The following is a 20,396-nucleotide window of genomic DNA, read 5'->3' on the forward strand; positions in this document are numbered from 1 at the left end:
CCGTCCGCTCCCAAGTCCCGTGTCCTCTTTCCGTCCCCACCCCTCTCCATCCACTGCCCGCTCATGTTCTGCATCAGCCTCCCCAGGCTCGCCTCCTCGCCTCGGCCCCACAGGCATTCTCCACGGAGTAGCGGGGCGTGCTTTTCAGGAACACAAATCTCCGGTCACCCCCTGCCTAGTACGCTTTCCTCAGGGGATCCCAGACCCAGGACTGGTCCAGGAGGACTGGAAGGAGAGATGAGGGTAAGACCCGAAAGGGGACGGGCCAGGCTCGTAGCACCGCCTTTCCGGCTGCGTGGGCCCTCCCGGGTTTCGGAACCTTTCTTCCCAGCATTGGGGGAAGTGTTTCCGAGAAGACCTTCCGGCCTCCACGGTCCTCTTTCCCGTGCCGCACCGCGATCCGCCTCTTCCTCTTCCGGTTCGAGGCCGTTCGTGAGCCGCGGGCTTCGGTGAGCTCCCAGCGCGCGGTATCCGAAGGCATCCACGACTCCCGGACCGCGGCGGGGCGCAAGCCCCGGGGAGGATAGGGAGACCGGCTGCGTGGCAATGGGAGCGGAGGCCGCGGGGCAGGCGTGGTGCTCGAGGCTTCTCAAGGAGTGAATGGGAGGGGGAGAGCGCAGCCTTGCCGCGGGGGGTTCGGTTTCGGGGCACCATTACCTGAGTTTGGGAGGCGGGGACTGGTGTCGGGTCGTGCAGAGGGAGTCGAGGCGGGAGGAGGCCCCAGATGGCAAAGTGTCTGTGCTGCGTCCCCATTCTGCTTCTGGCCTCACGTGCTGCCGTGTCAGGCCGGCAGAGGTAGGCCCAGCTCGGCGAACCGCCAGCCCTGATCTCCACTCTCGTCCTCCAGGTGCAGTCATGGCCAAGTCCAAGAACCACACCACGCACAACCAGTGTGAGTCCCCCTGGCCCGGCCTTCATCTCATGCCAGATCCTGGCGAGGGGTTGGGATGCAGGGCATGGGCTCATTTCTGCTGGGGACTTGGGGCTGATTCTGTTTTCAGCTGGCACTGCTGTTGGGTTTATGGATTTAGAAGCCAGGGGTCTGCTTGAGATAGATCCATGGTGCCTTGCGTTCAGTGATACGGTGTTTCTGGATCTCAAGGCGACCTCTGGGAAGTTGTGATTCTCCCGGGTTCTCCTGTTGTGTTATTGGGTCTCGCTCATGAGAGGAAATCTCTTTCTTGGTCTTTTTTTACCCACAGCCCGAAAGTGGCACAGAAACGGCATCAAGAAACCCCGGTCACAAAGATATGAATCTCTTAAGGGGGTGAGTGCACCGAATCGCATGGCAGTGTGTCTTGTCTGGCTCCAGTGCCCAGTCAGGGTTCTTTGGCAGCTCTTTCCAGCTTCAGCATATGCCTGAGCGGCGTCGTTGACTGTTTCTCATTAACCTGGCCTGCCAGAGCCCACCGTTTCTTTCTTTAGCTTGCCAGGGTTAGCCTGGACTTCAATCTCTGCCAGACCCATCATAAATATTTACTTGGCTTTTCCCAGCCCAGGGTGGGGCCCCTTGTCAGGTGTGAGCTGCCTCCTAGAGCAGTTTGGCCATCTCCCTTGCTCACCAGGGCACTCTAAGGGAAGGAATGGCCTGGTGGGTGGGTGCTAGTTGCCTCTTCATTTGTCCATTCCACACTGACCAGCCGTACGACATTGGTCTGATGTGGAGCTGAGCTTGGGGGCCCTCCTATGCCAGGGAATTCTAAACATTAGTTGGGGAGCCTGAGACTAGGATCTGAGCAGGAGGGCCAAGCCCTGTACCCGTGGTCTCTGATCTGTGGAGTGATCATTCAAACTCTGAACCTGAGTTTCCCCATCTTGGTCTCTCAGTCTACCCCATTTGCTGTGAATCTTTTGTACCAGGCTTGGTATTTGATACCTTCCTTTAAGGGGAGGGTGGAGTGCCCACTGTAGGAAGGTGAAGGCCTGCATCCCTGGCAGAGGGCAGCTTTCATAGGTTCTTTTGGCACTTGCAGTTGAGCTGCACTGGGCTCGGGGTGTGCAGCCCGGGAAACATCTGCACAGTATTAGCAGGGTAGGGAGTTGGTCTTGAGGGCAGTAGTGCGTGTTCCTAAGGGTTGGCTATTTAAGTACTTAAGTGTTGGCTTGATGCTATACCCCAGGAGTCCTTGGCTGGGGCCCGATAGGCCTTTGGATACCGTGGAGAGGAGGGGAATGGGTGACTTGGGGGTCCCCACACGCTGCTCTTAACCGTCATCTGTAACCACCCTGCCTCCTAGGTGGACCCCAAGTTCCTGAGGAACATGCGCTTTGCCAAGAAGCACAATAAGAAGGGCCTGAAGAAGATGCAGGCCCACAACGCCAAGGCCATGAGTGCACGTGCCGAGGCCATCAAGGCCCTCGTAAAGCCCAAGGAGACCAAGCCCAAGATCCCAAAGGGTGGTAGCCGCAAGCTCAGTCGACTTGCTTACATCGCTCACCCCAAGCTTGGGAAACGTGCTCGTGCACGCATCGCCAAGGGTCTCAGGCTCTGCAGGCCAAAGTCCAAACCTAAGGCAAAGGCAAAGGCTCAGACCAAGGCCCAGGCCGCGGCTCCAGCTCTGGCTCCAGCTCCGTCTCCGGCCTCGGCTCCAGCTCCCAGAGGTGCCCAGGCCCCCTCAAAGGCTCCCCAGTAGAGCCTCTGTCTGCCGATGAGAGGACGGAAGGACTAGTGTGACCCCTGGGCTGCTGTCTGTGTGGGGCTGGTGTCCTCCTGTGCTATTTGTACGAATAAACCTGAGGCAGGATCTGTCCGTCAGACTGTGTCTGGGGTCTGGGCTTTGAGTGCAGTCGTGCAGTCCTGCAGGAGAAGTTTGGCGTTCTCTGGGTAGTAGGGTGAGGGTGGAGTCCTGGTAACTGGATTCCTGAAGTGCCAGAGGGGGACCTCTGAGAAACAAGCAGAGGCATTTAGGGACTGGGCGGGCTGGTGGCAGAGTGAGCCCCACCCCCCTCGTCCGGCCTCAAAGCTGGCTGGGGGACTGTGTGCTCGAGCCTGAGGTGTCCCAGACAGGCGTGGGGCGCTGTGTGCCTGGACCAGCTGCTTCACCTGCGCTCTCGGTCCTCAGCAGCCCGTGAAGTGGTGATAGGCATTTGAGGCGGCTTCCTGTAGAAGGCACCAGGTGGGGCATTATTGTCCGTGGTCCCACTTCATCCTCAAAACCAGCTTGTGAGTACAAAACCGGTATGTGATTTGTGGTCCAACCTTGGGCTAGGGAGGCTTGGAAAGAGCTACAGTTAATTATGCTGGGGCAACAGTTGCCACTCATGGTGTATGGTCCCCTTCCTCCGAAGTAGTCGGCCTCTTTCACAGATTTTTCAAGATCAGGATGTTATGAAGGGATGGGAGGTAGCACTGGAACCATGCAGGGCCACAGGAAGCTGTAGTTTAGCCCTTGGCATGGCCTGTGGTGGCCAGCTGCCCCTCCCCAGAGACAGGAGGTAGGATCTTGGAAGGGACCGAGAGCAGGTCGTGTGTCCTGAAGTGGCTTAGCCCAGCTTGAGATCACCAGGTCAGATGGCTTCCAAAGTGAGAGCCCTGTGCTGTAGTTCCCAGGAAGGGGTGTGAAGGCTCTCCTTTCCTGGCATCCTGCTTCAGTCAAGGGGAGGCCAGACCCCAATCTCAAAGAGACCTCAGTTACAGGCTTCAACTAGGCTTTCTTGAGGTCACAGCAGCTTACTACCCTCAGCCTCAAGCTTCCCATGGAGCCTCCCCAGTTCCTGACTCCATTGCCTTCAAGCTGTGCAGTGTTGGGCAGGCTATCCTAGCAGAACCTTCAAGTGGGGTACAGTGAGACCCATGTCAGGGCTGCTGTGAGGGTCCGAGGAGATGAAGCTGCCAGTCCTGGCTGCCGTCTCGGCGCCACAAGCAGGGGTGCGTTACTGTCAGGATGCAGCCAGCAGGCCAGAGTTAGGCTCGCCGTGGACTTCCTTCTGGCCACAACCAGGAACTCAGAAGCCAGCCCTCCCTGTCTCCATGCCTCAGGGACACAACTAGGTCAGATCAGCTAGAGGAGCAGGCTCGGCCCTTGGGGCCACAGTTGATTTTGAGGCTGCCTGGGGCCCTGGCAAGGCTGGGCCCACCTTGTGAGTCCCTGCACACTGACCCGTGCCCCTGCCCATGCTGGGAACCATGAGCTGGTCTGCCAGGGCTGCTGTCCCTCTGACCTGTGCTAACACCAGAGCAGGGGGCCACACTTCACTGTCACCTGAGGGCCTGACACATCTAGCAGCTGTGTCTGCCAGCTGTCCCTCCACCTGCCCTGCATCTGGCAGGAGCCCCACTGGCCTCTGGTTCTGGCCCTGTCTGAGGGTCCTAAGTGTGCTTCCAGAAAGCCCAGAGTGGGTTCCCTGAGATCTGTCCTGATGTCCTCTTCAATGGGAATGGTATCTCGGACCCAAGTCAGACAGGTATGGTGGCCACAGAACAGGAACTAGGAATCCTTGTCACTGGGTGCAGACATGGCTGGGGGGTACTGGGTGGGCATACTGTGCTGGGCACAGTGGCATGGGGTGGTGGGGACGTGCCCTGAACCAGCCTGTCTGCTCATCTGTGAAATGGGGATGGTGACAGCAAGTCCCCAGAGTCACGCAAGGCCCTGTGTATGAAGTCCTTGCTGTCAGTACGTCAGGAGTGGCCCTGGCCACACAGACTTTATTGTTGGGCTAGGAGGAAGGGGGACCTTGGTGCTGGCCAGGGAGGTAGAGGTTGGGCAGCATGGGGCTCAGCTGTCACCGGGCAGGGCAGGCACGCTGGCCAGGGCGGACAGCAGCCGTGCGTATATGTCCACCCCGCGGAGGAACACAGCCTCATGCAGCCGCTCATCATGGTCGTGCAGCAGCACAGGTGTGTGGTTCATGGGTGAGAAGCCCAGAGCCGGGACCCCCACCTGCAAGGGGTGAGAAGGAGCCATCAGGGGGAAGGCCAGCGTGCAGGGCCACCCGACTCCCACCCCGCGGCAAGCTCACTGCGCGCAGGTAGCGGCTGTCGGTGGCAGCGGGGAAGACCTCTGGCTCCAGAGTGAGTTTCCTGCAGGGGGAGGAGTCTCGGGTGTGGGGAGGGCAAGCACTGAAGGGGCAGAGGGAGGAAGGGAGGAAGGGGATGAGAGGGCAGAGAGCCAGGAGGGATGGCCGGCCAGTGCTCACATGTCCTTGAAGACCCCACTAAATGCTGCCCACCAGGGGTCTGAGTCATCAGTAGATGTCACTCGGGGCTCTGTCCACTTCTGGGGGGAGGGGAAGGATGGCAGGATCAAGACAGGGCCTGGGCAGCTTGCCCTGATCTTGGGTGGGTTGCGCCTGGCACAGGGCATACCTCCATCCCACCCACATGTCCAGCTGGCCAGCCCAGGCACAGACTCTCCAGTCCCTTGAAGGCCACAGGTCTGGGACCCTTCCCTGCCCTCTCCCTACTCACTTCCTGTCTACCCTTCAGATCCTAGCCCAAGTGCCCCTTCCTCAGGACGGCTGTCCCTGACCTCAGACTGGCCACACTCCCAACAGGTTCTCAGGGTACAAGGTCCTGCCCTTCCAAGGACCACATGTGTTCATGCTTACATAAAAGCAATATTATATAAGTAACTGCTTTGTGTCTGCCCCTCCCTCCCTGCTATAAAGCCCATGAGGACAAGAACTGTCTGTTAACTCTGCAGTAGCCCCAGCACCAAAGAGCAGCCATAATGCTCACAGGTGAGTAAAACATGTCTCCTGGCTAGATACACCCACATGCATGCAGGGGCACCAGGGACATACACGATGTGGCATGCACTTGGCATGATGGCTTCCCCAGCCCCACCACTCCCCACCACAGGCCCCCAGTCCATACCTGAACAAACTCAAAGGTGACCCCCTCACCAGCTGCCTGGCACCAGCCTTGCAGCTGTTCCTTAAAAGCCTAGGAGAAAGGAGACCGCTGACCTCTTAGGCTCTCCTTGAGCCTCCAGGATAGGACTGAGGACCCAGCTCCCTCCTCCGACCCACTGGAGGTGGCACCTTCATGTCCACATCCGGTGCCAGGCGGAAGTCAAAGCTGGCGCTCAAAGTAGCTGGTACCACATTACAGGCCACGCCTCCCTCCAGCTTGGTCAGATTCACAGAGGTCACAGCCCCCTGCTTCAGGTGGGGGTTTGACTGCAGCCTGTGGTCAGGGGAACCGGTAAAGAAAAGGTGGCTCAGCCTCCACTCCTGCAGGGCTGGCCAGATCGCACCCAACTCCAGGCCGCCTCACCTCCGCCTCTCCTTCTCACGGAAAGCCAGGACTGAGCTCACAACCTTGTGCTAGGAGAGTAGGAGGGTAGATATAAGAGTGGCCCAGGAAGGAGCCTTGGGAACCCCAAACTTCCCCCAAGTGCCACACACCAGCTTCTCTGCTGCTGTGTCCTCGATGAAGCGTGAGCCGTGGCCTGGCTTCCCAGTGCTTGTGATCCGCACCCCTGGGAGATGCAGGGGAAAGGGGTGTGTTCAGCTTTGGAGGGGCTGGAAAAGCAATCAGCCCTGGTGTGGGCCTGGGTCATCCCCTCATTCCAAGCTCTGGCAGGGTCTGTTCCCCTCAGAACACAGTGGAGAGCTGGTGTCTGCCCACAGGAGGGCCTGCCCCCAGAAGGCAGGGTTTGAGAGGCACAGGGCCTGAGGTCGAGGCTTGCTTGGACCCCAGCTTGTGGTGTGAGTCTTGGCAGGCTCCTACCCCTTCTGGTCTAGTCTGTCATCTGCGTGGTGGCCCCTCCCTCAAACCCATACTCACACCAGGTGCTCCGCTCACTGTAAAATACAGTGAAGTTGTCAGTGAGGCTGGCCAGGCCTGAAGAGGAGAGGGGGTTCAGAGGGTGCAGTGGCCCGGCCCCCACTGCAGCTTCCTGTCGCTGCCTGCCTGCTCAGTGGCCTGCTGCCCTGCTCACCCTCATCGAGGGCAAAGCCAGCCCTCAGGGCCTGGAACTCTGGCCGCTGCACAAACAGCTCCATGCCTTGGTGACCCCCAACCTCCTCATCTGTAAAAGCAGCAGGATCATGAGATGAGCCACACCCCACATACCCTCCCTGCCTGAAAGTCCCCCTCCCTGGGCCACTCCTACCTGGCACAAAGGTCATGTGGATGGTTCTGGGGAAATGGTAGCCCTCAGCCTTCAGCTTGCGCACAGCCTCCAGGTACCTGAGGGGCAGTGACAGGGTGTAAGCCCTGTGATGCATGAGCCCCGAGATGCTTGGGCAGGCAGGCTGCAGCCCTGGGCCCTGCTCTGCCACAGCTTGGCAGGGGACTCCAGAGAGTCCCTGTGCAATGGTCACAGCAGGGATTCCTGCCCAAGGGAAGGGGTCAAGATGGTCCCTGGCTTTGAGGTTCTCCAATCACACCCCAGGTCCTGGATCAATCCAACGGGCCAGTGGGGACATGGGGTGTGTGTGGGGCACTGGGAGTGGAGAACACTCACTGGATGCTGACGCATTTCATGTCCTGGGCACCCCTGGCATAGATGTAGCCCTCGGCATCCTTGAAGGCCTCAAAGGGGTCATGGCTCCAGTGTTCCTGGGGCAGGAATGCGGTTACGGTTTATTCACTCTGCTCAGCTGTGGCCCTGCCCTGGGAGCCCACAGTAGGGTCAGGGTAACAGGTGGGCTAGCGAATGGGACGGAAGAGGACAGCTAACCACCACCCTGCATCTCTGCCTCCCTCCCACCACCAGGCATGGAGTGGCCACTTGAGTGGAGTAATGCCCTGTGAGGCTGGGAGTTAGTGCTGGGACCACATGGGGGGCTCCCTGAGGTGGAATGGAGGGTTTGTATCACCTTTGTGTGCAAGGCCTGCACCCCCACACACACCTTGAAGACAGGCACCACGTCCGTGTGGGAGTTGAGCAGGAGGGAGCATAGTCTGGGGTTGGTGCCTGGCCAGGTCAGCACAGTCACCACACGGCCAGGCGCCACCTGGAGAGGGCAGGCGCCGGCAGTCAGTGCAGGCCGAGGCATGCCCTGACCCATCTGCACTCCCCAACAAGGCCCCGGGCTCACCTCCACATTCTGACAGCCCAGGCCCAGCTGGTGGGCTTGCTCCTCAAGGAAGGCCCCTGCAGCCCCTGGAGACACAAGAGTCCTGGGGCTGAGGCTGCCTACCCACGCTTCCCACCACCCAGGCAGAGCTGGGGGTGCGTGGAGAGGGGCACAGACCCCCGGAACGAACTGCCGCTTCCTCAACACAATTCCACATCCCTTGTTCCGTCTCCAAGGAAGAGGGTGTTCTTGGCCAGTGAGTGACCCTTGGCGTAAGGCCAGGTGGAAGTCCAGGCGAGGAGGAGCTACTGTTATCTTCCTTAAAGATAAGGAACACACCTCCCAGCCACCAAGGCTGGCTCCCTAAGGCTGTGGCCTTTGTCCGGGCCCACAGGCTTCTGGGGGCTCTTCCCCTGTGACTGCCCAGGCCCCCTCCCCGCCCCAGCCCTGCAGGGCGAGGTGAAGGTGTTGAAGGTGTTCCCCAACCAGCCGGCCGGAGGAACTAGCAGCCTGTTGACCCGGGGAGTGTCTGGAGGGATGGGGGCGCTGTTCCAGCGAGCAGAGTGGGGCTAGGCTGGGGGCCAGGGGCGCCGTCCCCACCCGGGCCCCGCCACAGGCCCTGGGCCACTTTCTCACCGTAGTCGGGCTCGGGATGGACCGTGCGGATGCGCAGGTACTGGCGAAAGAGCGTCACGGAGGGGTGTTCGCCCTCGCGACCCTTGCTGGCCATGGCGCTGCGCGGTGAGCTGGGGACAAAGCGAGCGGCTGCCCACCCGTCCCGCCGCTGGGCCCCGTGTGCACACAGCCCCTGCCCAGGGCGGCCCTCGTCCCGCCGGGAGCACGCCGTCTCGGAGCCCCCAGCTCCCAGGTGCTGTGCTGACCGCTTTCCACACATTTCCCCATTTCGTCCCCCGAGGGTCCCCCGAAGTTTGTGCCTCTGAACGCGCACTTTGCAGAGGACAAGGCTGAGGCTCAGAGAAGTTCCGGGACAACTACAGGAGCTGAGCCAGGCACTGACCCCCGCGCCGCCCTCCTCAAAAGAATACTTCCAGGTGCTCGGATTTCATGCCAGAGAGCCCCAGGCCCCTCCACCCCTCTCCAGGGCCCCCACCTCGCTCTCTGCGGGTCTCGGGCCTCGGCCGCCTCTCAGCGCCCGCCTCGGACTGCAGCTGGGGGCTCTGGGACCTCCGAGGTCGCGGGGCTTGTGGCCGCCCCAGTCCGCCCACCACGTGGCTGGCTCCGCGGTCGCGGGGCGGGCCCGAAGGCTGCGAACAAGGGGCGCCCCAGTCTACGGCCAGCCTCCACCCGGTAAGCGGAGACTGGGCTCCGGACGCCACTCGCGGACGGCCGCTTCCGCCCCCGGCTCCGCCCGCAGCCTCCCGCGAGCTCCCGGCCGACCCTGCCCGCCCTCGGGCCCCGCCCCCTCCGTCCCGGAGGCCCCGCCCCTCGCGCCCCGGGGCCGCGGCCGTAGGGGGCGCAGCGCCTCCAGCTCCGCCTGGGCCTGGGCGGAGAGAAGCCGCCCCCGCTGTCCGGGTCCGGCGCTGCCGCGTCCTGCCGGAACTGGCCCCCGGCACCCCCTCCCCAGCCCTCCCGCGAGTCTCCAGCTGCCCCCTTTCCACGTCTGAGCAACTCTGGGGGGGGGCCTCCCAGGCCGCCTCAGCCCCCGTGCGGAGAGGTCACTGGTGTCTGTGCCCCGAAACTGCCCCTGGCGGAGCACCGAGCAGACGCCCAGACAGCGGGCCAGCATGAAGGCTAAGTGGACGGACGGGCACGCGTGGGCCCGCTCCTGAGACCGCGTGGACGTGCCGCCGTGTGGGCGCATCTGACAGCGTGCACCAGCTGGTATGGCCATATGACTGTGTGTGCGGCAAGGAGGGTGAGATGGTGGTTGCGTGTGACAGAGGATGTCACGGTGAGAGGATGTAATAGGGAGGCTGTGTGCCAGAGTGAGAGGTGGGGAAACTGCACAAAACCATACATGTAGCACACTCTTGGCTGACCCTGTGCCGGGCTCCCTGGTTCCTGCAGCCACTGGAGAGAGGATAAAGAGGCACAGGTGTCCCACGGCCACCCACAGGCTGCACTCAGTTGTAGCTGCCCACTTGTGTGCCAGGCTGCCCTTTGTACCCTGGGAGGGTTCTGCCTTCTGCTTCGGGGATCAGCCAGCTTGGAGAGGGACAGGGTTGAAGACTTCAACCTCTGGGCCAAAGGAAGTAGGCTGGGAGGGGAGGAGAGCAGGTCTGTCCCAAGCCTCCTGGGGTTTAAGTCTGGGCTGCTGACCCCCACACAGAGGCAAGCAGCTGGGTGGGTCACTAACCATTCTGTGTTAATTGTTAAACCGCATTCCCTACCCGCACCTCTACACTCCAGCTCCCTTTGGCCAAAGGCCCTGCATTCTTGATTCTCTAAGCCCCCTGTGCGCAGAGGTTATTGGTAGACTGCCAGACCCTGGATTTTCTCCAATGCCAGTGGTCAGGTAGCAGTGATACCCCCTCCCCCCAAATCTCCCAGCTCTGTGTGTCCAAGTCCACTTACCCAGACTCACTCAATCCTAAAGCCACCTTCTGAGCTAGGTGTTACCATCAAGCCCATTTTACAGGTGAGGAAACCGAGTCACAGAGTGGCAAGGGCAGCCAGCCAGGAGGGAGCCCATGTTCTTAGCCTTGCCAGGCTGCTGGAGTACTCCCCCTGCCCCTAGTCCTGAAGCAGTTCCAGCCTTGCCTCCCACTCCCACCCCACCTGCAGCAATGCCAGGAAAACAGACCCATCACTCCCCAGGTATGCAAAAATGCTTTTTTATTCTGCTTGAGAGATGAAATGATAGTTCCTGACTAGACCTGGCCCTCAGATCCTAGGGTCTGCCTCTGTGGGGACTGGCCTGACCCTCCAAGCTCAGGCCAGACCTGGGACCTGGGCAGTAGGCAAGCTCAAGGCAAGTGGTCAAGGAAGGCAAGGAGGACAAGGTGGAAGTCTTGTGGCTTGTGGAGGTAGCAGGCATGGCCTGCGTCCCGGAGCTTCACTACAGAGTGGTTGGGCAGGTGACGGAGCTGCTGCAGTGACTGCCGCGCCAGGTTTCTGTCCAGCTCCCCATACAGGATGAGAGTTGGGGTCTGCAGGGCAAGGAAAGGTGTGGTGATCCTGGGGCCTAGTGGGGACTGATCCCAAAGCCACCTCTTTAGGAACTTTTCCCTAAATACCCCATCTTTTCCGTCCAGATCGGGGATGGGCTATGGGCCCTCTAGGTGAGACCTGAGTCCTTTCCCCCCATGAGTCAAGCCAAGGACAGGAAGCCAGGATCTTTGGAGACCCTCCTCTCAGTACCTTCACGGCCCAGAATTGCTCCTGGGTGTAGTTCTGGGTGGAGGTGGGTGCGATGGGCACAAATCCATGCAGCTGGTGGTGGCCACGCATCAGGAAGGGCAGGGCATAGTGGCCACTCAGTGAGGGGCTCACCAGCACGGCATTCTGCACTTCCAGGTCCCTCAGTACTCCCTCCAGCAGCTCCGCCCGCCCTGCCTCAGTGCTCGCCTCCTTCGAAGGTGCTGAGTTCCCGAAACCTGGGAACAAGTGGAGGCACCAGCTGAGGGAGGCTGAAGGAGCTCAGGACGTCCAGCCAGCACAGCGGGGGAAAGGGATGGAGAGGGGACATAATGGCACATGCCACCCCAAACTTCCCCAAAGCTATTTTTTGTAATGTGATAGGCCTGCTAGAAAACCATCTTCAATTCATCATACTGACAAAACTAGAAAAGACTGGTAATACGCAGTGTTGGGGAAGATACAGGGAAATGGGCACTTTTAACACATGACTGATGGCAGGATAAATCTGTTCAGCGTTTTTGGAAGGTAACATTTGTCAAAATCTTACCAGTGTATGCTTTTGATCCATCAGTTGCCCTTGCATGCTACCTTTTATTTATTTATTTATTTATTTAGGTATCATTAATCTACACTTATGTGAGCAACATTATGGTTCCTAGACTCCCCCCATCATCAAGTCCCCACCACGTACCCCATTACAGTCACTGTCCATCAGCGTAGTAAGATGCTGTAGAATCACTACTTGTCTTCTCTGTGTTACACAGCCCTCCCCATGTCCCCCCCGCATTATGTCTGCTAATTGTAACCTTGCATGCTACCTTATAGAAATCACTGCTCACATGCTCAAATAAACATGTCCAAGGATGCTTCCGCTTCTCATTACTCAAGCATTTCAACTGACACTGAAAACTAAATCAACCTACATATCCACCAGTTGAGGAATGGCTAGATAAAACTTGTCAATGCCTCCAGTGGCACACGCTACACGAAGGGAGGTTCACAGTGATTGGCATGATCTATGAGACATGGTATTGGCAGAGCAAACCAAGTTGCAGATAGATTCGCTAAGCAGGCAGGACACCAACACGCTTACAACCCCTACCACACAGTCCTGCTTATTGTCTGAATGTCTATGTATGGAAATGCCCCAAGAGGGCCTGGTGCCCCAAGCTGCTTAGACAGACAGGTGAGAGAAATGTGCACGGGTCTTGGAGGGCATAATTCTTGTTTGATTTGCTAATGACAAGGAGGTTAGCATAAATCATTTGTTAGCTAAAAAAACAAACAGCTACGTAGTTTGTCATAAAAAGTATGGTAAGATCTCCCCATGCAATCGCTTATGAAGTAAGTCACATTTCTATTTGCTCTCTGACATACAACCACCTGCACTGTAGTTTTGTAGAAAATAAAAACACAGACCTTTTCCTTTTGCCGTCTTGTGTTGTAACCTGCCACTGCTTGTCCAGACAATGCGGTCCAGATGCCCCCAGCCACACCTTAGGGCCTTCCAACCCCTCCAGTGTCCCCCTCTGAGAAGCTGCCCCTTGTACTTGCTACATGCTACCTTCCTAGACCCAGAGGCGGAGGCTCTCACCTGGGAGGTCAAGGGCCACAGCCCGGTAGCCCCTCTGTGCCAGCAGCTGCAGTGTGCCCAGCTGCTCCCATGTGTGCGAGTTAAAGGCCTTTCCGTGGAGCAGCACCACCTCCACCCTGTGGGCACACAGGGGAGTGTGTGTTCTGGGTCTGGGAGTGGCTCGCTGTTCTTCCTTCCTGCCACTGCCCTCCCAGGCCCTGAGCACCCTGAGTTGGGTGGGCAGACCCCACGCAGGGACTCTCCCGGCACCTAGTCCTTCTACACCCTGGAGTCAGCACCCACCTGTGTGTCTGGTGGAGCGGGAGCACCTCGCGGTAAAAGATGGGGGAGTTGCCCCGGGTGAGACCAGCCAGGACTGTGACATTGGCGTCTCCCCAGAGCCGGGAGGTCTGCTCAGGGGGGCCTGGCAGCCCCATGAACAGTAGCAGCATGAGCAGCAGGCTCAGGCCCAGCAGGACTACCTGGGACCGGCTCATGGAGGTCTGTATGACAGTCTGGAGGAGAGGAGAGCAAGAAGACGCTGGGGCAGAGCCCCTTCAAGCCTCCCTGGACCCCATCCCCAGACGCATCCCAGAGCCCCCAGCAGGGGAAACATTAAGTTACTGCCCTTTTCCCTGCTCTGGGCAAGGAGGAAAACATGAGGCTGGGAGGGGACAGATGCACTGCAGCCTTGCTGGTGGCCGAGTGGTGAGGGTCGTCAAAGGTGAAAGACTGTGTGTGAAGTTCGCCCCACTGAGGGCATGTTAGGAAATGGTTCTCTTTATCATACAGCATGTAATGATGCCAAAAGCAAAACACATTTTATAACTGACGGGAATATTTCATGCTCTACCCCAGCTGACGCTGAGTAGGAGGAGGGCTCATAGAGAATATTCCTGAAGGAGGACATGCTGGGGCAGGAGAGGGTGTGGGGCCAGGGAGGAGCATGGTGCACCTTGAAATGGAAAGGGCAGCACTGAGGCGGGAGAGATGAATGCCTCCCTGCCCTGCACCCACAAGCTTCAGGCCGATGACCTGCTTCATGGACTACTCCAGTCTGGGCCCTTCGCCAGCCCAGAGGACAGACCTCAGGGTTCCGGACCCAGGACCCAGAAGGGGCAGTAACTTCCTGCTGTGGGTCTTCAGTTTGTCAGTAAAATAGGGAGAATGATAATCTTGAGGATGCCTTCCTAAGCCTTCTGGGAGATGTCACTAATACAGTGGACTTGACCTATGGCTGTCCTGTCGTCATTTCTTCAGCCTAGGATGAGCACACCTGCCTTGTTCCCAGATTCCAGTAAACACATCTTTATTGGAGTGCCACCTGGGTGCTGGCTAGAGCTAAGGGCTGGGGGCCCTCTCGGGCCTCTCCCCCTCTCCTGGAGCTTTGGGGATGCTTCCCAAGGACTCCCCCTCCCCCACCCCCAGACTCCCAGGTCAGGTGGTAAGTGGGCAGTGGAAGCCCCTCTGGTGTCGATGGAGAGTCAGAAGCTGAGCAGAGCGAGAGTGCACTGCTTTCTTCCTTCTGACCACGAAGAGTCTCAGACGCTCGCCTCCAGCTGGGCGTTAGCCGAGGTGCCCACCAGGTGAAGTATCAGCGCTGGGCCCCTCCGTGCCACGGGCCTGGGGCCCCAGGCGCCTCTCCAGGTAGGAAGGGGCGGGGCTCCTGCTGTTGCCTTAGCAACCCAGACAGCTGGAGCACTGAGCAACCGTAGGGCGGGTAGCCAACAACCGAGTTTGCGCTACATACACGGGCGGGGGCTGTACCCGCGTAAAAATGACACAGGTACAAACACGTGCACACAAACATCGCATCTTGCCCCTCCGCGCTTTTCTTTTGCACAAGCTGTTCCCTGCACGTACGCGCAGTCTCCTTTCACACTCAGTGGCTTGTGCATCATCAATCCCTGGAAATACAGCCTCTCAAAATCACACACAGTCAGGCATCAGGAAGGCGGATGGACAGATAGACACACGCTTTCAAAATCGTACTCAGACCTTCAAATTTCATGCACACAGTCATACACAAACCTAAAACTAGAAACACACATGCACAGGCAGGAAGACGGACGCACACACGGGTAGTCACCCTCAAAATTACAGGCACACAGAAATACAGTAGACATACACAGACAGAAGCGGCAGGCACACCGACACCCCCACAACACACACAGAAGCACTGACACTACACCGACACACACGTAAACACAGATCCCAAGAACAAGCGCGACGCGCTCGTGCACAGCACACGATCGCGCTCACTCGTCCCACCGCGGGCTCCTCCCGCAGGGCTCTGCCTCCCCGGCGCGAGGCAAGGGGCGGAGCAAGGGCGGCCCGCCCCGGAGTCCCTGCAGGCCTCACTCTCCGGGACACTCACCCGGCCGACCGGAATGACCGTGCCGGCCACCCCGGGGCGGGGGCGGGCGCCGCCCACGCAGAGCCTGCAGCCAAAACGCGCGGCGACCATGGCGCTGCCTCCACCGCGCTGCCGGCTGCGGCAGGCACCGCGCGTCGGGGAGCTGCCCAAAGGCGCGCTTGCGCAGTCCGCAGTCGCAGGCCGGTGCCCGGTAACCCCGATGGAGGGGGACTGGGCGGCTCCCCGACACGCAGGCCGGCCCCCATCCAGATTTTCATGATTGTCTTTGGCCTGAGAGCTGGGGAGAGCCACCCTGCTTCTTCCCACAGAATGTCTCCACGCTTGCTCAGTCTTGCGTCTGCACAATGGGGTTAAGGATAGGGGTTCTTACTGGCCACAGAGTTATCACCACCATACAGGGTTGCCCTGAGGTCTTAAGGAGGATGGGATAAGCATTAGAACAGTGTCTGGCGCGGAGGCCTAGCTGCGTAAATGCCAGATATTATTGCTACGCAGCAGCTCCTGGTCTGGGCCGACCCCTACAAATACACACTGGCGCACGCACTGCGAGCCCGGCATGGATTCTGGGCTCCTTGCTATCTCTTTATGGCTCCTGTCCTGGTTGGTGATGGAACGACGTGTGGTCAGCACCCAGGCTCCAGGCTCTGCCAGCATCACACGCCTTCTGCAGGCGAGGAAACGGGCTCGGAGGCGTTGGGAAAACGTCCAAGGCCACCTGCATGGTCCCTGGCAGAGCCTCCTACTGAAACCTGTCAGGCTTCAATGCATCCCAGGGGTCTGGGCCTGGGCAGACCAGGCTGGAGACTGCAGGGTGGGCAGCGGCGGGGATGCGACTCCAAAGGAGCCTTCTTCTCAACCACGCGCTGTGCACGTGGGGCAGGTCGCTGAGGGTCTCGGGGCCTCACCGAGCTCGGTGCTTGGGGCACGTGGGGCCGAGGGGCTTGGGGAAACTGAGGCCGCTGTGAGAAGAAAGAAAGGTCTAGCGGTTCGGGGACCGGTCCTGCGAGAGGGCTTGTGGCCGCACGAGGGCGCCCCGTAGGACAGCCTGCCCCGCCCCCGGCCGGGCCACTTCCCTCTTTCCCCGCCCCGGGCCCCATTCGCCGCCAGCACTCGCCTGCCTCCCACCTGCGCGTGCCCTCGCAGCTCCCCAGGTATGGGCCCTGCGCCTCGACCCTCTCTTCCTCTCTCCAGTTAGGGCCCACCCCCATCTACCCCGTTTCTTTCCCTTTCCGTCTAGCTCCCCAAGCCCCATCTCTCGAGTCTGCCCCCACCCGTCCCGCATGCGCCCTACCAAGCCTAGCGAGCCAGAGCCGAGGTCCGCGGAGGGGACAGAGCGAGCCGTGGAACACGGGTGACCGCGCCCCTGACCACGGCGTCAGCGCCTTGGGTCCCAGCGGGCAGCGCGCTGAACACCCCGAGTCTCTTGCGGGCGGGAATTCCAAAGCCTTTCCTGGCCGGGTTTCCGCCTCCGGAAAATGGATTTTGTTACTCCAGCGCTGGTCTCCTCTGGCCTGCACTGGCCTGTCACCACCTGTGACAGTGCCTTGAAGAGGAAGAGGCTCATAAGCAAATAGCTCCTCACTGTTGATCGGGCACTTACTGTTCATTGTGTGCTGGGCACGGTGCCTGGCATTTCACTTGCAAGGGCTCATTTAACCCTATCAACCAGCAGTGAGCTGCGCCCTATCACTGTATTGTCCCCTATTTGTAGGAAAGAATAATAACAATGAGAACAGAAATCATAATGGGAGCCCCATGTATGCAGTTCTTTCCAAGGGGCAGGCACCCTCCCTTGTCAATCCCTTCCTTTTTAAAACTCTTTAATGCGCGAGGTAGGCTTTACTGGCCCATATTTCATAGAAGGAAACGATGGGCCAAGGCCACACAGTTAAGTGAGTGGCAGAGGCGGAAATAACACCTGTGTCTTTCCCACCCCATGCCATGTTACTAGAGTTCTGGGAGTCCCCTGGGTGCACCGTTGCTGCTCCCCGGGGACCTCCGACCTCTCTGTGGCAGCCTCCTTCTCCACTTGGGCAGGGTGTTCTGTGGCTCCTCCTCAGCTTGCCTTTGAACTGCAGGCGTTTCACCAGCACAGTGGCAGGTATGGCGGGCGTGGAGCAGCGCGAGGGCACCATCCGGGTGCAGGATCAGAGTCTGTTCTTCCGAGAGGCGGCGCCAGGCTGTGGGCAGGCTGCTGGCCTTTCTGTACTACTGCTGCATGGCATCCGCTTCTCCTCCGAGACCTGGCAGACCCTGGGCACGCTGCACAGGCTGGCCCAAGCTGGCTACCGGGCTGTGGCCATTGACCTACCAGGTATTTACCCAGCAGGCTTCTGGACAGAGGTCATGGGGCTTTCACTGGGGACCCAGGGCTGGGGGCTGGAGGACTGGGAGGATGTAGTCAGGATGGGCCCTGAGCTTGACTGGGCGCACTGCATACTGCAGGGACTTCGAGCTTCGCCGGTCTTGATCCAGATACGGTCTAGACGATGCCCAGGTGCTTCTATGTTCCCCGGGCACAGTGCCTCCAGGCCCGTTTCCTCACCTGTAATGGGAGAGGACCACACTCATTTAGGAGTTGGCTCTAGTGAGAATAATGGAATGTGATTATCCATGTGAGTATGTGGCCAGTATCCAACACATAATAATAATGGGGGCTGTGTGGGCTGGAAGTAAATATTTTGACAAAGCCATAACTGTATATTCTGTCAGAAGCCCTGAGGAGTGAGACTGAGTCTCCTGGCACCTTTTGGGGCAGGCCAGAGTGCCTGGCAGGTGGCCAAACCCCCAGGCATGATCTCTGTACCAAGCCCTAAGCTGGCTCCAGGGAGGCAGGGGCAGCTCTGGACTGCCAGACATAACCTGAACCAGCAGGCCGGGCCCCATGGCTGACCTGTTCCCCTCACAGGCCATGGTTGAATGGTTTCAGTGCCCAAGGGTGGGCCTGGAGGCCTGCTCAGGATTGGCTCTGAGTGTGGTTGGGCTGAACTTTAAGGCCAAGGTCTTGAGATAATCTTTCTGGGGAAGGTAGGAACCTATTAAGTGAAGGGAAGGTATGTGTACAGAGCCAGCCCCTCAGCCACTGTCGTTGAGGTACCCACACTGCCTGGTCTGGGACAGAGGCGTCTTAAGCAGTTAACTCACTTAAGTTTCACAACAATCTTAAGCAGCAGATACTTTTGTGACCTCCTTTTAACAGATGGGAAAACTGAGAAGCTGAGAAAGGCCTGAGGGGACTCTCCCAAGGTCACATAGGTAGGAAGTGGGACTTGGAGCCTGCTGAGCTGGATTTGAGAGCCTGATTCTCTCAGGACATTGTACTGCTGGGGGAGATTTGCACAGACACGAGGGAAGCACGTGTGCCTCAGATAGGATGGATCGAGGCTGCTGTAAGGAATAAACTCTGGTGCCGTGTGTATTGTGTTGCAGGAACCTGGTGCAGAGAGACAGCTGGGAGGGCTTTCCCACTCACCACCCTGTTGTGTCTCCCACACCTGAATCCCTGCAGGTCTGGGGCGCTCCAAGGAAGCAGCAGCCCCTGCCCCTATTGGGGAGCTGGCCCCCAGCAGCTTCCTGGCATCTGTGAGGGATGCCTTGGACCTGGGCCCCCTGGTTGTGGTCAGCCCATCATTGAGTGGCATGTACTCTCTGCCCTTCCTCACGGCCCCTGGCTCCCAGCTCCGGGGCTATGTGCCAGTGGCCCCCATCTGCACTGACAGAATCAATGCTGCGGACTATGCCAGTGTGAAGGTACCCTGGGTGGGAGGCTGAGATGGCTCTGCCCAGGGGCTATCCTGGGCCCTTTCCTTATCTGGGGGCAGGGTAACCCACAGGTAACTTCTGGGAGGAGCTGAACTACCAAACCCCCTACTTGTGGTTTACTTAGCAGATTACAGTGCCAAGCTCTGTGCTGCACTGTGCTGGGGCCTCTCCCCTCACCCCCCACTGGGCCAGTTTTTCTCTTCTGTTCATTTGGGGTGACTGCAGGGAGAGACTGCAGTGATGGGAGGCTGGGCTGGTGTGGCAGAATCCTGCTGACTGTGCCTCCCTTTCCTTCCTAGACCCCAGCTCTTATAGTATATGGAGACCAGGACCCCATGGGTCAGACCAGCTTTGAGCACCTGAAGCAGCTGCCTAACCACCGGGCGTTGGTCCTAGAGGGTGCGGGACACCCCTGTTACCTTGACAAACCCGAGGAGTGGCACAAGGGGCTGCTAGATTTCCTGCAGGGTCTGGCATGAGGCTGGGTCCTGCTGGTGGGGGTGGGCTGCTGGCCTGCTTTGGCTCCCTCCCTCCCTCCATGGGCTCCTGCTCATCACACACATGCAATAGGTGTGTCTATCTGGGTTCTTCTCTTTGGGGTCTTTTCCTTTTTCTCTTGCAGTGACAGACTGAGGAAATTAAATCAAGACCAAAAAAACCCAAGAATCAAGGGACGTAATCCAGGGTAATCCCTACAGGAGTTTCTCCTGAAGGCTTTCCCGCTGGCTTCCACTCCTTCCTGCTCTGCCCATCCCCCGCCTCCCTCCTCTGGATGCTCTGCAGGGCACTCACACCCCCATCCCGGCCTCTTAGCCACAGGCACATACATGCCCACGTGCATGCTCACACATTTAGAGCCATCCGTGTTCCCAAGTATGACCCCTCACTCGGGAGCAACCACGTGGGGCTGATGTGCCTGTCTTGTGCAGCTCTTCATGGCATGCATGTGCGTTCTCCGGCCACACACACGCTTGCACAGGCACAAGACTTCCAGCCATGCAGCACACTGCTGTCTGGGTGGGTGGGGCTCCGTGGGCCAGCCCCGGCTGGAGACCCTCTGCCGGGCTTAGGGCGTGGCCAGCCCTGAACTCCATCCACCCACCGGTCGCAGCTGGGCCCGACCAGAAGTGTCCCCGAAAAGGGGAGGGCCACCCTTTTAACTCTCAGATATCCCTGCTGTTCCCTCCTCCTGGATGCTTCACACCTCCCGAGGTTATTAGGCCTGGATCTTCTCAGACCAGCTTGTTGCCAGCTCTGAGGTTTGGGCGGTGAGGGGACAAATGGAGGTCGGTGAAATAAAGTGATGCAATTAGACCCCGCAGGCTCTCGCTGTCTCCAGAGCGCCGCCCTCCTCGGCCCCTTGGGACCCCTCCCCCACTCTGGCGGGACCAG

At 59.2% G+C, this 20,396-nt stretch overlaps 4 protein-coding genes across 10 annotated transcripts; 2 read left to right on the forward strand and 2 right to left on the reverse strand.

Moving 5' to 3' along the window:
- Window positions 1–368: 368 nt before the first annotated feature.
- RPL29 (ribosomal protein L29) lies at window positions 369–2,744 on the forward strand. Its single transcript, XM_036878227.2, has 4 exons — window positions 369–449; window positions 848–892; window positions 1,203–1,267; window positions 2,238–2,744. Exons 2-4 carry the CDS (start codon window positions 856–858, stop codon window positions 2,631–2,633), a joined length of 498 nt encoding a protein of 165 aa, XP_036734122.2. The 5' UTR covers window positions 369–449; window positions 848–855; the 3' UTR covers window positions 2,634–2,744.
- Window positions 2,745–4,621: 1,877 nt separating this feature from the next.
- On the reverse strand, window positions 4,622–9,315 carry ACY1 (aminoacylase 1). Of its 3 annotated transcripts, XM_036878029.2 has the most exons (15): window positions 9,083–9,310; window positions 8,608–8,717; window positions 7,993–8,057; window positions 7,804–7,908; window positions 7,416–7,510; window positions 7,062–7,138; window positions 6,888–6,977; window positions 6,734–6,790; window positions 6,352–6,425; window positions 6,221–6,270; window positions 5,986–6,130; window positions 5,819–5,887; window positions 5,140–5,219; window positions 4,963–5,023; window positions 4,622–4,883 (listed from the first exon to the last, which is right to left on the reverse strand). In XM_036878029.2, the coding sequence occupies exons 2-15, from the start codon at window positions 8,699–8,701 to the stop codon at window positions 4,719–4,721; spliced, it is 1,227 nt and encodes a 408-aa protein (XP_036733924.2). In that variant the 5' UTR covers window positions 8,702–8,717; window positions 9,083–9,310; the 3' UTR covers window positions 4,622–4,718. The 3 variants fall into 3 exon arrangements, with proteins under 3 accessions (XP_036733924.2, XP_057342968.1, XP_057342972.1); XM_057486985.1 differs by lacking the exon at window positions 5,140–5,219 and having other exon boundaries at window positions 9,083–9,315; XM_057486989.1 differs by lacking the exon at window positions 4,963–5,023 and having other exon boundaries at window positions 9,083–9,314.
- A 1,435-nt stretch (window positions 9,316–10,750) lies between these two features.
- Window positions 10,751–16,667, reverse strand: ABHD14A (abhydrolase domain containing 14A). 4 transcript variants are annotated; one of them, XM_036878036.2, is made up of 5 exons: window positions 16,534–16,667; window positions 13,169–13,380; window positions 12,887–13,002; window positions 11,293–11,528; window positions 10,751–11,081 (listed from the first exon to the last, which is right to left on the reverse strand). In XM_036878036.2, the coding sequence occupies exons 2-5, from the start codon at window positions 13,360–13,362 to the stop codon at window positions 10,899–10,901; spliced, it is 729 nt and encodes a 242-aa protein (XP_036733931.2). In that variant the 5' UTR covers window positions 13,363–13,380; window positions 16,534–16,667; the 3' UTR covers window positions 10,751–10,898. The 4 variants fall into 4 exon arrangements, with proteins under 4 accessions (XP_036733931.2, XP_036733932.2, XP_036733933.2 ...); XM_036878037.2 differs by lacking the exon at window positions 16,534–16,667 and adding an exon at window positions 16,148–16,180; XM_036878038.2 differs by lacking the exon at window positions 16,534–16,667 and adding an exon at window positions 15,243–15,850 and having other exon boundaries at window positions 11,425–11,528.
- On the forward strand, window positions 16,260–20,318 carry ABHD14B (abhydrolase domain containing 14B). Of its 2 annotated transcripts, none has more exons than XM_036878039.2 (4): window positions 16,260–16,393; window positions 17,321–17,556; window positions 18,751–18,992; window positions 19,304–20,318. In XM_036878039.2, the coding sequence occupies exons 2-4, from the start codon at window positions 17,346–17,348 to the stop codon at window positions 19,481–19,483; spliced, it is 633 nt and encodes a 210-aa protein (XP_036733934.1). In that variant the 5' UTR covers window positions 16,260–16,393; window positions 17,321–17,345; the 3' UTR covers window positions 19,484–20,318. The 2 variants fall into 2 exon arrangements, with proteins under 2 accessions (XP_036733934.1, XP_036733935.1); XM_036878040.2 differs by having other exon boundaries at window positions 16,377–16,393; window positions 17,333–17,556.
- Window positions 20,319–20,396: the final 78 nt, after the last annotated feature.

The sequence above is a fragment of the Manis pentadactyla genome, chromosome 1 (assembly GCF_030020395.1).
Source record: "Manis pentadactyla isolate mManPen7 chromosome 1, mManPen7.hap1, whole genome shotgun sequence".
Taxonomy (NCBI): Eukaryota; Metazoa; Chordata; class Mammalia; order Pholidota; family Manidae; genus Manis; species Manis pentadactyla.

Excerpts from the sequence above, each read along its gene's own strand:
- RPL29 (XM_036878227.2), top strand. The coding sequence starts at position 856 with ATGGCCAAGTCCAAGAACCACACCACGCACAACCAGT. Across the intron at positions 893-1,202 it reads CCACACCACGCACAACCAGT|CCCGAAAGTGGCACAGAAAC; the intron begins GTGAGTCCCCCT and ends TTTTACCCACAG. Across the intron at positions 1,268-2,237 it reads GATATGAATCTCTTAAGGGG|GTGGACCCCAAGTTCCTGAG; the intron begins GTGAGTGCACCG and ends CCTGCCTCCTAG.
- ACY1 (XM_036878029.2), bottom strand. The coding sequence starts at position 8,701 with ATGGCCAGCAAGGGTCGCGAGGGCGAACACCCCTCCGTGACGCTCTTT. Across the intron at positions 6,978-7,061 it reads CCACATGACCTTTGTGCCAG|ATGAGGAGGTTGGGGGTCAC; the intron begins GTAGGAGTGGCC and ends CTGCTTTTACAG. Across the intron at positions 6,271-6,351 it reads ACACAGCAGCAGAGAAGCTG|CACAAGGTTGTGAGCTCAGT; the intron begins GTGTGTGGCACT and ends CTACTCTCCTAG.
- ABHD14A (XM_036878035.2), bottom strand. The coding sequence starts at position 15,332 with ATGGTCGCCGCGCGTTTTGGCTGCAGGCTCTGCGTGGGCGGCGCCCGC. Across the intron at positions 13,003-13,168 it reads CCGCTCCACCAGACACACAG|GGTGGAGGTGGTGCTGCTCC; the intron begins GTGGGTGCTGAC and ends GTGTGCCCACAG. Across the intron at positions 11,529-12,886 it reads TGTGGCCCTTGACCTCCCAG|GTTTCGGGAACTCAGCACCT; the intron begins GTGAGAGCCTCC and ends ACTTGTTCCCAG.
- ABHD14B (XM_036878039.2), top strand. The coding sequence starts at position 17,346 with ATGGCGGGCGTGGAGCAGCGCGAGGGCACCATCCGGGTGCAGGATCAG. Across the intron at positions 17,557-18,750 it reads TGTGGCCATTGACCTACCAG|GTCTGGGGCGCTCCAAGGAA; the intron begins GTATTTACCCAG and ends GAATCCCTGCAG. Across the intron at positions 18,993-19,303 it reads CGGACTATGCCAGTGTGAAG|ACCCCAGCTCTTATAGTATA; the intron begins GTACCCTGGGTG and ends TTTCCTTCCTAG.